Consider the following 13,608-nt stretch of genomic DNA (forward strand, 5'->3'; position numbering starts at 1 on the left):
TTGCTACTGGCTCACTTAATTATGCCATAGTTAGTAAAGTGGAAGACTACTTGCTCAACATCCAGGAGCAGATAGGAAAGAAATTTCCACCCGCTAAATTTAGGGGCCATTGTCTTTGGTCAGTGCCTCCAGTCCATTACCTGCTCACCTCGCCCTGGAATCTAAGGCAGAACTCGATTGGTTATGGCCTTAACATGATATTTTATACCAAGATGAACTCCTAATGGTATTCTCATGTCTTCATTAATGGAGATTTTTCTCATTTTTACAACTCCATCTTCGCTCACTTTATTTACTGCTGAAACTTATCCATGTTAGCACAAGACTTGATTATTACATTCTCTTCAGGCCCGCATCTGCAAGTTTATTACCCGTAATCTAATTTTCATCAAGAATCCTTCATCCAGAACCCTATGCTTGTAAATCTATTCAGATTCCCAGCTGAGCAACATCTCAATTTTAAGATGGTCTTCCTCATATTCAAATCTCTCTATAGACTTTAACTTTCTTATCTCTATAAATCTTTTTAACATTTTGAAATATCTGAGCTCTTCCAAATTTAAAAAAAGAATTGACTCACGGCAGAAGCCAAGACCCCAAAGTTTTTTTCCGCATATTTATCAATTTTTTTCCCCTGAAGGTGCTTTTAAAACTTATCTCTTAGACCAAGCTTTTAGTCATCTCCTCTAATATCATCTCATGTGCTTTAGTGAAATTTTCTTCTGTGAGTACCCTTGTGAGTTGTCTTAATTCAAGACAAAATTAAGATGTTGTTGTTAGTGTTGCCGCTTATCTTGCTCTTCTACTGACATTAAATTGTGATTTGAGCAAACTGTTTGCCATGCAATGCAGGTCCCTCAGTGTTCCACACAATGACGGATCTGATAACCCGGTTCAAAAACATGTAGCTTACGAAAACAGGAAAACTAAGCGATGATCAAAGTCAGTGAGTTATTGCAATCCATGAGCAACTTCTTCCTAATTGTGCATTCTCCAATTCTGTGATACACCCAAGGAAGGGTAAAAGATGTGAACATCTAATAACGTGGGTTTGGCTGGTTTGAAAGCTTGTAGAATTGAGTGTGCAAATGGTAAATTCATAATTTAGTGCTTCTGATGTTGAACTGGCAACCCAGAGCATGGTAAAATAAAAACCTGTTATCAGTACAAGTAATCATGAAGCTGTTGTGTTCTCATAAAAACATAACTGGTTCATTCAGGAGGAAGCCTCTCATCAGCCAGTCTAGTATGCAGTTCCAGTCCTACAACACTATAGTTGTCTCAGTTGTCATTTGAAATGACCTGGCAGTCCATCCAGTTGTATGAAATTGCCACAAGAATCCCACAATAACTGGAATGTATGGGTAATTGCATCGTTGAAGGATTTCCCCACATCAGCGGTAAAATTTTGAGAAGATGACTCCCGGCCCTTTCAGCACATTTAATAACAGGAAATAATTCATCAGCATAAATTTAATATCAAATCAACAGATTTAAAATGTCCAGCGCTTCTTAATAGTACCTCAACCTGACATGCGATGGCAATAAATTTTAGATAACTTTTAGAGAATTATTCAATATTTTCGTCAAGACCGAGTGTACTGTATCTTATATAGAACTACACTTACTTATTTGTTTGCTGTTTAGTGAGATTATCAAAGCATGGGTTAAAATGAATAAAATATTGTTTTAATAAGCTAAATCAACAGTTGCATTTTATCAGTAAAGCTATTGATAAATATCTGATGTCTTCACAGCATCAAGCAGCATACATTGGATTATAATAAATTAAATCTAAGCAAAGGAAACCAAATGTAAGGTCATGCAAGGGATGATCAGAAATGGGGATTAACATGAAATTTGCTTGTCATTATTTCATTAGATATAATATTTATAAACAGTGTTCAATCATTCAGCAGGGAAGTGTCATCCAAAGTAGCAACAACTGGAGAAGGGATCAGTGAGACAAAATATATTGTGAACACCTGGATGAAATTAGATTTCTGAGTGGCAACTGAAAAAGTATGCCCTCAAAAGTAATAATACTGAAATACCCCCCTCAAAGAAGTTCAGACAAAAACAGAGCATACTCCATTTCTTCAATTAGGTGAAAGGTTGCTTAAAAGGTGTGCCTGCTTCTGCATGATTCTCTTCAATTTCCCCGATCAAATTATTCACCTGAACTGTGTTAAGAAACTTTTAAATTCTATACCTGAAAGCTGAAATGGAGATTCACTGATAGGAATATTTTGAGCTGCTTGAAATGCTCTTATGAAAAGGTTGTGTTAGAATTATTGGAACATAAGGAACTTTATTATTTAACAGGCTCTGTCAGCTGGTACTATATAAATTCAACAGTGACTGTGAAAATATGGAATGGATTGTTTCACAGTCTGGTGGCAGTAACTCATGAAAGGCATTACTGAAAGAGTAACATTAGAAATATTTAGAGCAAATAATTGCTTTCAGTTTTCAATATTAATAATCACAATTTATTATTATAACTGTCTCTGGTACATTGTTTTTCACTGCAATGTCTCTGATATGTGGCCTATTTAAATTAAATTTTTCCTCCAAAAATTTGCCTTAGCAACAGCAAACAATGTGAAATCTGCAAGATCTGGTTGCATGAGTGAAACTCCACTAAGTGCATGGCCCTTGGGACATCATTTAAATTTAGATCATGACTCAGTGGGAAATGAGAGTTGAACATCTATGCCATGACTACAGAACTAAAAGATCTCCACTGGAAACCCATAATATTAAACAGTATGATTGCGCAGAGTGCTTGTGTTTTCTCGGTAGATTTCCTAATTTACCTATTTTGTTCAATAATGCAAAGTTTTCTTCCATCATGATCATTATACTAGACCAACACTTTATTTTCACAGAAGAAATTTTCAAGACTTGTAACCAAAAGGTGAATTCTTCATTGATAGTAGGTATAACACATTTGGAGAATACATCTGTCCTACCAAATAATTAATGCATTACATTGATGTAATAGATTATTAATATGAGGAAATTTAGAACAATGGCAATGTAATTTGTTCCATGTGTTCTGTCTGACATCGAGTGAGATATATGCTATTGGACCCTACATACATATTTGAATACATGTACTCATAAACACAAATCAGAGCTATCAGTCTGAAGCAATTATTATGCATTAGATTATATCAACGGGTGTCATACATTGCAAAGCAATTTAAAGGGAATAGAAATATGACTGTTTTCAAAGCGGAAAAATCTGACTGTCTTACCTTCTAAAGCAAAATTTGTTGGTGCCATTGTGAATAATTGCCTTAATCAGAGCAGCATGCATGCATTCACGTAAAGCCACCAGAATGCATATCTAATTTGCATGACCAATTTAATCAAAAGGGGGAACATTGATAAAATAAAGGACTGATAGATTCTTCAATCTACTAATAGAAATACTACTTTTTACGCCCACTTAAAACTGCTTTCATGGTGGCCACTTGTTGAATGGGATAATGCTTTCAATCAGAGGGATATTTTGTTTCAGATGAAGAAAACATATTTTAAATCTGTTATTTTAGTCTTTAAGAGGTTTAACCAAGACCTAGAAAACATGGAAAGACAGAGGCAGAAAACAATTACGTAATGTGCGTGTGAAGGGTGGCTCAAAGATGAGATAGCAAAATTGAACAATATTATTGAAGTGCATTAATTTAATCACTTTTAAAAGCCTATTTCTGGAAACAATCTAGGCATCCATATGCCAAAATTCCACCTCTATGCAAATTAAGCAATGAAGAGCATCTTATCCGAAATGTGGCCAAACAGCAGAAGAATTAAAGAATGGCTTTTACGTGATGTTGATGACCAATTTCCTGGCAATTAACAAACTAGCTGCCAACTCCAAATAATCGGGATCTATTTGTCAGTTTAACATTCTGCACATTAAATGTTCGCTAAATAAATGGATTTTATCTTTACAAAATAGTGTAAAGCCTCACACTCCCTTTCCGTTATATCACGTAGCTTGTATTGCATTAATGCAAATAAATATGGATGCATTTTGTAATTCATTACTTCATGACACCAGAGCACAATAAACAGAGAAATCAAGTCTATCCAATCTGCCAAGAGAGTGGATTAAGTTGTTGCGTTTGTTTTGAGAAGGAACGCTATACAACAGTCCGCCCTGATACCCCAACGTGGCAAATCAGTCTAAAGAGGGGCCCCGACCCGAAACGTCGCTCGTCCATTTCCCTCCACAGATGCTGCCCGATCCACTGTGTTCCTCAGCACTGAGTTTTGCTCAAGATTCCAGCATCTGCAGTCTCTTGGGTATTTGGCATAATATCTATCTTGTTGTGCTAATATAATATCCGTAACACAATTCGGCTCTTTAAGGATTTCACGGTGTTCATCGCCTAATAATTATTAACTGCCATTTGTTTGTAGAACACGATAAACTAAAAGTTGTTAGATGTTTTATACTGCTCCGAAATGTGTTGGATTCATCACTACATCTTTGAAAGAATAAAACTACACTTTAATCTCTGAACCATTCAGGACCAATAAATGGACTCGAATCTCTACATGGAACCCAACTGTGATGTGACATGGTTAATTGAAAACCAGAGAAGGGTATCGCATGCAAAGTAACAAGGATGGTTAATATTACCGTTCATTCCCGACGAGCAAGCGTAGAATGAATCACGCGAGTGAACACTTAAATATAAAAATTAGTTGCGTTATCTTCGTGGCAGCTTTTTTAATGTTGGCACGCAGGAGATCCATTTCTGTCGCCAATAATCATTTCGGTCAATGGGCAGGGAATGATTTAGTTAATTACAGTGTTGTGGTTAAGTAATGTGCAGATAATATTTTTAAAAATATTTAATCAGCATTATTTAACAACTGCGGGTTATTGAATTAATGGAGTTACACAGTTCTTATTGTTAATAGTAAAAATAAAAGTCTGCATTCTTACACCAAATCTTGGGTCAATGTATAAGCAGAACTGGCGCATTTGTGATGTTCTATTATATTTCAATCTGATGATGGGGGGGGGGGGGGGGAGGGGTGGGGATTACGGGTTTAACCCAAGAGAGAGCAATCAATCACTCTGCAACCATAGTGGTCACTTTAGAAGCAAGGAGGAAAAGAAATGTTTAAATTGGAGTTCACATTCGTATGAGCAGACATTGTTAAACTCTGTTCAACGCGGAGAGAGATTTGTTTGCGCGTCAGAGCATTGATTGACAGATCCAAAAAAAAAGCACATCAATAAATAATTGGGTCCTTTTATTATAACCATTCGTTTGTAAGTCTCGTTGTTATTAGTCTATAGGTTACTCTGTCTGCACCCAAAGGTCAAAGAACACCGACCACAACACATATTAGGAACAAGAGCTGCGTCCGTCCGTGCAAAGAATTGTAATAAAGCACTTCTTCAAAACGAGCGCACCCACAGAAACGATACATGAATTTCCCCAAATCTCAAAAAGAAAACACGCCACTGAATTCGGACTTGTTCTTTACTTAAGCCTATATACGAACACGAAATAAAGCATTGCTAGAACATTTAAATCAAAACCCTAACTTCTGTTTATTTTTTGTTACGCTGTTTGGATCATCAGTTTTGCCAGTTCGCTCTTGTTCACCAAGGATCGTCTCGCCTGATCAATAATCCGTCCGGAGGAAAATCCAGCTTCTCTCTTCCAGCCAGAAATTGGCCTTGCCAATAAATTCACTTGATATCCTAAAGTGCAGTCCACCAGACCTACTCAGTACCACGTTGATCAAGGCAATTGTCAGTATTCAAATAAATTATTCTAATCAGTAGGAAATCGCTCAGTCCTTACGCAGCAGTTAGATGATTTTGGTTTTACGAATCGTGTTGTTCAGTTGCAATATTGAGAATGTACATGGCGATTTGCCCTCCTGAGAGGGATTTGACGAACGCCTCTGATCCTTTATAGAGGGAATACTAAAAAGCCAGAAAACGTCGAGTACTTCCACCCGCCCATCAGGTTGCCTCGTTCAAGTTTTAGATAGACTTTGTCCTCCCTTTCCATATTCAACAGCACTCCATTGCTGGCAGCCTCTCGGGTCACATCCTGATCCCCGGCAAAAGCAGAAATCACAGCCCAGCCATTCTGCATCAGGCTTACCTGAAACCAGAGCAAAATTAAACCTTACCAATTGTCACCGTTGCTTTAACGCTTCCACGTTTTGGAGACTCTGTAACGCATTTTTGTCCATCCCCCACCTCCACACCTTCCCCCGGCTGCATTAAACTGTAAGAAAGCTTGTGTGCTAACACTCCGCACAGAAATCTCTTCCTTTCTCTCGTGCCAATTCCATCTATCCACCTCTGCGGGTTTGCTTACACCGTCCCCCCTCGACCATCCGCCCTACGTCCCCCCCAACTCGCTCACAAAGTTATTACAATTCAACGAAATCAGTGCGGCCAGCGGGTGCAGTGCTAGCGACCGTCGGCCAGTGGTTGTGAGTTGTGCCCAGGAGCTCTGATCTACCTGGATCGTTTGTCGGTTGTACACCTTCACCACATGAAAGCTGAAACTGTAAATCCCTTTCCTCGGCGCCGCGAAAGTGCTGCTTCTCATATCGAAATGGCTACCAATGTTAACTAACACCTGCAAAGAAACACAGAGCACCGAGATTCACAGCCTCCGAAAACTTAGGGTGGTGCGGTGGAGGCATTGTTGTTTGCAAAATAAAAATGCAAACATGGAGTTTACCCCCTCTCCCCCTCCCCCCGTGTCCAATCTAATCCCGGGGACAATAAAAGACATGGGGGGTTGATGGGGTAGCAACCACGATACTGTACGCGGGGGCCGTGACAAAGGGGGGATCGGGTAATTGTACAACCGCACATTATCTTGAAACGCGGACATCCTGCGGTTACAACAGGTTAAAAGTCTGCCCTTAAGATACAACGGGGGAAGTTTACAAAGAGGCGGCGGGTTGAGCAGTTTCTGTACCCCATGCATCGGGAAGAGAAAGTTGACGCCTCGGATAAGATTGCACGATCAGCTATCGTGTGTGTGAAAACGTATCACAGTGCTCTCAAACAACTTAAAATGCAAGCACGCGTTGTCGTGCTCCAGAAGCGCACGGGGATGGGTTCTGCCGAATGCAACAGCCAGCCGCAACGCAACGTTTCCCTGTCCTGTGTCCATTGGTATAAACCAGACGCTGGATACCGGGGGCCGTGAGAGTGTAGTCGGCCGAAGGGGACACAGAGTGGGATGGGTGGGTGGGTGGACGGACCGGACCGGACCGACAGCACAAAGTGGCTGCAAGTCCCTCGGCGCAGGTAGCGGGGGTCAAGGCTGAGCGGGCAGACGGGACTCGGGCGACTTACATGATCGAAGTAGATGGTCATGGTTCTGTTGCTCATTTCTGAGGGTTCGTGGTTGGTGCTGCGCACAGCCGAGAATGCCACTTTAGCACTGCCCGAGCGCACCGAGATCCCCAGCGAAGAGGTGACGGCTCCGTCCGTGGACGGGCTGGAGTCGCACACCACCAGGCATTTTCCTTCCAGGATGATGGGTTCCGTTTCGTTCTGTCCCAACACCATCCCCGTGCAAGCGAGCAACAAGCCCAGCGCTATCATGATACCAGATCCCGGGCGGATTAGCAGTAGATCCATCCGATCCTGGATAATCCGACACAGGGCTTCCACTCCGTGTTGTTTTCGTCCCCTCTTGTGTCCACCCTTTCCAATGTAGCCTCCTAGAGGATGGAATAACGGTCTTCACTTTATTTGGATGTCATCGCCTATAACAAGACAGAATCAATACAACATTTCCGTTGTAGACTGGATACATCTTATAGCGAGCTCAGATCCTAACAGAATAACATTGTCAACCTGTCATCACTGGCGTTATTCTCCGCTTGTTCGTCCTGTATTAGTTTCAGCCCAGTCCCCTCCCCCGCCCGGGATCGGTGCTGATGAAGGAATTCTACAATTGAATTTGACTCGGTGCTCTCCATCTCCCCCGCGCTGCTCAACTTTCTCTTCCTCCAATTGCCCCAGAGTAAAACATCAATGTGAGTCTACCCCTGCGCCTGGTCGCTGGGCTGAACGCAATCGCCCGTTATTTTTAAATAAGAAAAAAAAAGTTGTCAGGATAAATATTATTTTCCACACAAAGCACCAGTCAACATTGATTTTCGAGAGAGAAAAAGAAACGGGATGCATTTAAATTTATCAGCGATTAAGGCACTTCTTACCGTTTTAAATGCGTGAAGATCTCCAAGTTAGATAAAATATTTACTGATGTTCCCAGTTCACTGTCCCCTTGCACTAAGCCCGCTAATTTGACATGGTTTAACATTACGCTTGCAGTGAGATGCCCACGCCGGTGATGGTGTTACCTGGCAGATCCATGGTGGCATGGCAGTGTGATCACACTATCCCTCTCTCAAGCTGTGGTGTTAAGGTAATGAGCTGGAGATCTGTTGGCAGAAAGGAAGCAGAAAGTCGCCTCTCCCTCCTCCGCCAGCAGCTCATTCTCAAACACACACACATACACACGCAAGCTCTCATACTCACTGACCGGGACTCAGGTACCAGGCACCGAATCAAAGCAAGCGGGCAGCACACGGCAGCCTTTTAAAGAGCCCCCTTCACGGCTCATAGTCGATTTGTAGTCATGCAGTCCCACAGCCCTTCCAGATATTTTCGCTGGAGTTGCACCTTTCTCCCACTTTACTGTGTCGGATTTCCAGATGTATCAATCAAGGTTTACAACACCCTCTTTCAAAATCAACGAGGGCTGTTGATGCATTGAAACCAATTGGACTTTATTTAGTGTATGTCTGCAAGCACACACATACATGCATGGAGATCCACATTATATATAAATATGTCATACATCCACATATAATGAGACGTATATATCTACACATTGTGTATCTATGTCGAGAGACTTATTTGGATGTACACATATAAAATGTTCATACACATGTACATATACATATATATGCCATGTACAGTATCTGGTTCCTCTCTCAAAGATCAATAGTTAAAAAAAGCAATGCAGTGCTTCCATTTATTTGTTTAATTGTAATCATGCTCACAACGCCTGCTTATATTTTTGAGGCGCTGTGACTCAATAACATTTGTAATCAGATGGCTGAATTTTTAAAATGAAGGGGTCTTATCATTGGAAACATCAAAGGGTTTCCAAGTGCATGAGCTCAATTCACCAAGGTTGTAATTGCTCAGGTTCTTATTTCTGCCGACCCCGCGGTGCCAGCATACATCAGCGCCATCTCGTGGCTAAATAGTAAACATCTACATTAAACCTGCTATCTCTCCAAATCTCGTCTGTAGGTAAACCTATTTCGGAGAATGGTGATGCCAGAAAGATAGCGCATCTAATTAAAACGATTTGGAAAATTCACGTCAATGTCAAGGAGCATGAAGGGTTGTTTTTCGAACGTTTTACCTGTAAAACGGTCTGTTCATTCATAAAGTGGAGGGCGGAAGATTTCCACCTACTGCAGTGTGTCCTCATGTACAGTGTGTTGCCTACATAAAACAAAAGCTGACATAGGCCAGACATGCTAGTTAAAATAGGGCATGCTGTCCTATACCAGTTGTCCAAGAGAGCTTGAATTTGAAGTCAGCAAATCTCTATCATTTAAAAGAGTCTAAAGATAATATGTAATATGTAAAGACAAGAACAATTACATTCCTACTTGCAACAGTTTAACGGTACAATACTCAGATAATATGCAAAGATTTTATAAAAATCAATAAACTAATACAGGTGAGGACATACCAAATCACAATCTTCAAAGGAAGTTGAGGCGATGATGCGCTTTTTTGTTGTGAATGCATCAATGTGCTGGGCTCAGGACAGATCTTCAGAGAAAAAGCTTTTCACTGTACCTCGATACACATGGCAATAAACTAAACTGAGATAGGCATGCTCAAGAACTTAAAGCTGTTCACTCTCTCCACTGCCATCCTGTTGTTGAAGATATGTTTGCCATTCCTTGGCTATCTATAAGAAGTGGCCATGAAGCCGGCTTAATAAATATTCAGGCAATTATATTTTCTCAGCCAAATCTGTGGTACATAAAGTGGAAGAAAAGCAAAATATGTATTTTAGAAAATGTGGTGAAGGGAATATGCAGAGTTTGTTTAATGCCCATGCTGCAATTGATTAAAAAAATAAAAAATATATATAAAACCACATTTAAACCAAGTGTGCACATGAGTGTGAGATTACACTGTTGAAAACACTGTTTCTATATAATGCTATGATATTATTTAGAGACACTGGCACGAAAGTCATGGGGCACTGTATACTGTTGTTGAGTGTGCAGTTTGAAACCAACTGCAAATTGGTTGTGGATTCATCTGCCAACTATCCACATTCTGATCAGTGCCACTCCTCAAATTAATTTTCCTTATCCTTTCCCTTCATCTCTTATTTCAACTACCCACCCACTTCCTTTCATCCACTCCACAGCCTCCACTGCTCTTCAAACTTCTGTCCTCTTTTCCCTTTGATTTCTACCTGATCTCCACTTCCAACTCCAGGTAACAGCAAGTTGATAATAAAAATGGCTTACACAGGCTCCGGATAAATACATATGTGACCTCAATATTGGGAGTTCTCGACTATCTTTGATGTTGGTGTTAGAAGGGAGGAATAATATGTCGTTTAGAAGTGCATAGATTGGATCAACCAGAAACTTTTGCATCTTTGTATTGAATATTACATACGAATGGATGTGTTGAATCGCATCTTGGTCTTTCAGCAGCAACTCTTGATATCAAGAGTTCAACAGGAGATCTGCTCATCTTCCAAGAATGAGATTTGTGATCCAGAAACTCTTTTAGGGGTTATGGTTTACTGTGTGTGCCTTGGCTCATCTCTGAGGAGAAAAGGAGTAAACTCTAAAATCGAATGGCAATTGTTCACTGATCTCCTTTAAGGGGATCCAATGTGCCTTTGTCACTTTATCTTATGTAAGTGCAACTCCATTTACAAATAAGTTCATAATTTCATGTCCGAGGAGCAGAATTGGACCATTCGCCCCATTAAGGCTACTCTGCCATTCAATCATGGCTGATCTATCTTTCCCTCTCAACCCCATTCTCCTGCCTTCTCCCCATAACCCCATTACATCCTAACACCAGTTCTTAACTGCCAATAAGATGAACTAACAAGCCATATTGCAATCGTTTGAGAAAACTCACAATCATCTTAGTATGATAACCATAAATGGATTTATAATTGCCAGCTGTGCTTTGAAATTTACTTTTTGAACCTTAGTTTTCTCTAACTTACTTGGACTTTGTGTTCACAAGGACTATGAAATGCAATTTGACTTTTGCTCTAAAATTCTGGATACCTATTTATTAATATATCACATCATGATCTGATCCCAAAGTCCAATGAATTATGAGAACATTAGTTCTTGATCTCCCAACCTACCTCATTGCAGCCCTGGTATATTTTTTATCTGTACTTGCTCTGCAGCTGGAACACTATACATTATATATTGTTTTTCTTCTGCACTACCTTAGCTTGATGTATGTATGTACGTATGTATGTATGTATGTATGTATGTATGTATGTATGTATGTATGCATGATCTGCTAGGATATAATGCAAAACAATATTTTTAAGTTTAATACGAGCTTGGTGGTTTATAAAAATGCATAGACCAAATAATCTGGAAACTTTTACATCTTTGTTTTGAATATTGCACAAAATGATATTGTCACCCACACTCTCTTTACATCAAAATTAGCAACCCATTGATTGAATATCTCCAGAAGTTTACAGACAGGTACAGCATTCCTTTAATAAAAACACTCCTTATTTTGATTATTGGCAAGAGGAATGCATAGCAAACTACCATCTGTGTTTTGGACCATAGAAGATGGGCAGAAAGACTGTTGGTATATTTAACTTGTACCAATCATAATGACCAATGCATAAAGGTTTCGTGCCTCTCTCCTCCCTACTTCCTTTCAATCTGTGTAATCTTTCAGGAAGATAACAGAGGCATAGGCTATATAAGGGAAACATGCAAAGGAAAATACCTCTCTCCGTGTCTCATGAAATCAATATCAGTGCACGAATCCTACGTTATTTATAATTGTAGTTTATGAGGTGACGTTCTCAGAAAAATGTGCAGTCAAGATGACAATTGACAGAATATTTAATATGCAGTCAAATTGATAATTCACAGATTATTTAAGAAACCTCAGAGATTACAGTTGATGCCTTGACTGTAAAAGGAAATTAAAATGTTCCTATTCAATTTCTGATTGATAATGCGAGGTCATCTCAACAATGTTGAGATTGGCACCAGTGAACTTTTAAAATGTTATTTTCCAAATGTTTCATAATGCTAAAGAATTCACTGCTTTGTTGGTTCTTTACTGAAATTTGACTTAACAAAAACTTTGTACGTGAACAGAAAGTTGTCTCATCAATTTGTGACGGCAGAATATTTTAGGTCTATAGGCTTTTGTACTGTTCCATGAAGGTACTGGTCTCAGGCATATTGTACAATGGAATTGTTATCTGTTTTGAGCATTTGGGAGATGCAGTGACAATGTGCTGTTGTCATCAAAATCACATGGCACCAAACAGATTCAGATACATTTGTGCAAAAGACTGTAATGAGCAATAATATAATAATTACCATGTAATAATGCAGTTTGCTTTTTTTTAATCATTGCTGTCCATTTCATATTCAGTTTTTGCTAACTTTTCAGTTATGATACTTAAGCCTGAAGTCTGAAGAAGGGTCTCGACCCGAAACATCACCCATTCCTTCTCTCCAGAGATGCTGCCTGTCCTGCTGAGTTACTCCAGCTTTTTGTGTCTATGTTCGGTTTAAACCAGCATCTGCAGTTCCTTCTTACACATGATACTTAAGCCCGTCTTTATAATTGAAATTGCTTATGCAAACTTTGGTTAAGGCACAAAAGGACACAAAGTGCTGGCAGCGCCTCTGGAGAGCATGGAGAGGTGATGTTGTGGGTCAGGATCCTTATTCAAACTGATTATTGGGGAGGAGGGGAGAGCTGGGAGAAAGGAGAGTCAGGATAAAGCATGGCAGGTATTGGGCAGATGCAGGAAAGTGGGGGTGGGGGGTGGGGGTGAGGTGGGTGGTTGATAGGCAGATGGCTGGAACAAAGTCCGGAAAGAAGGAGGGAGCGGGGAGGGGAGAAATAGGTGTGAGTTTATTTGGGGCATGAGTATGGTAGGGGGAAAGGGGGATGTGGAGGAGAAAGAGGAGAGGGAGAGGGAGCAGGGATTGGTAGAATTCATGTAAAATTGGAGAATTCAATGTTTATAAACTTATGTGAATAGAACCTACTTGTGGGCAGCACAGTGGTGTAGCAGTAGAGTTGCTGCCTTACAGCACCAAAGACCCAGGGACCCATCCTGACTAATTGCTGCTGTCTGTACGCAGTTTGTACATTTTCCCTGTAATCACATGGGTTTCCTCCAGGTGCTCCGGTTTCCTCCCACATTCCAAAGACATTGAAATTTGCAGGTTAATTATCTTCTGTAAATTGTTCCTAGTGTGTAGGATAGAATTAGTGTATGGGTGAGCTGA

General features: G+C 40.1%; 1 protein-coding gene across 7 annotated transcripts; it reads right to left on the reverse strand.

Moving 5' to 3' along the window:
• Positions 1 to 5,261: 5,261 nt before the first annotated feature.
• On the reverse strand, positions 5,262 to 8,792 carry cbln2b (cerebellin 2b precursor). 7 transcript variants are annotated; one of them, XM_078397821.1, is made up of 4 exons: positions 8,565 to 8,792; positions 7,367 to 7,737; positions 6,516 to 6,635; positions 5,262 to 6,149 (listed from the first exon to the last, which is right to left on the reverse strand). In XM_078397821.1, the coding sequence occupies exons 2-4, from the start codon at positions 7,652 to 7,654 to the stop codon at positions 5,952 to 5,954; spliced, it is 606 nt and encodes a 201-aa protein (XP_078253947.1). In that variant the 5' UTR covers positions 7,655 to 7,737; positions 8,565 to 8,792; the 3' UTR covers positions 5,262 to 5,951. The 7 variants fall into 7 exon arrangements, with proteins under 7 accessions (XP_078253947.1, XP_078253944.1, XP_078253940.1 ...); XM_078397818.1 differs by having other exon boundaries at positions 7,367 to 7,782; XM_078397814.1 differs by lacking the exon at positions 8,565 to 8,792 and adding an exon at positions 8,383 to 8,549.
• Positions 8,793 to 13,608: the final 4,816 nt, after the last annotated feature.

This window comes from Rhinoraja longicauda, chromosome 4 (genome assembly GCF_053455715.1).
Source record: "Rhinoraja longicauda isolate Sanriku21f chromosome 4, sRhiLon1.1, whole genome shotgun sequence".
NCBI classification, from domain to species: domain Eukaryota; kingdom Metazoa; phylum Chordata; class Chondrichthyes; order Rajiformes; family Arhynchobatidae; genus Rhinoraja; species Rhinoraja longicauda.

Bases quoted from the DNA above. Each gene is read 5' to 3' on its own strand.
- cbln2b (XM_078397814.1), bottom strand. The intron at 6,636-7,366 runs GTAAGTCGCCCG...GTTTCTTTGCAG, and splicing joins TGACCATCTACTTCGATCAT to GTGTTAGTTAACATTGGTAG. The intron at 6,150-6,515 runs GTAGATCAGAGC...CTCTGGTTTCAG, and splicing joins ACAACCGACAAACGATCCAG to GTAAGCCTGATGCAGAATGG.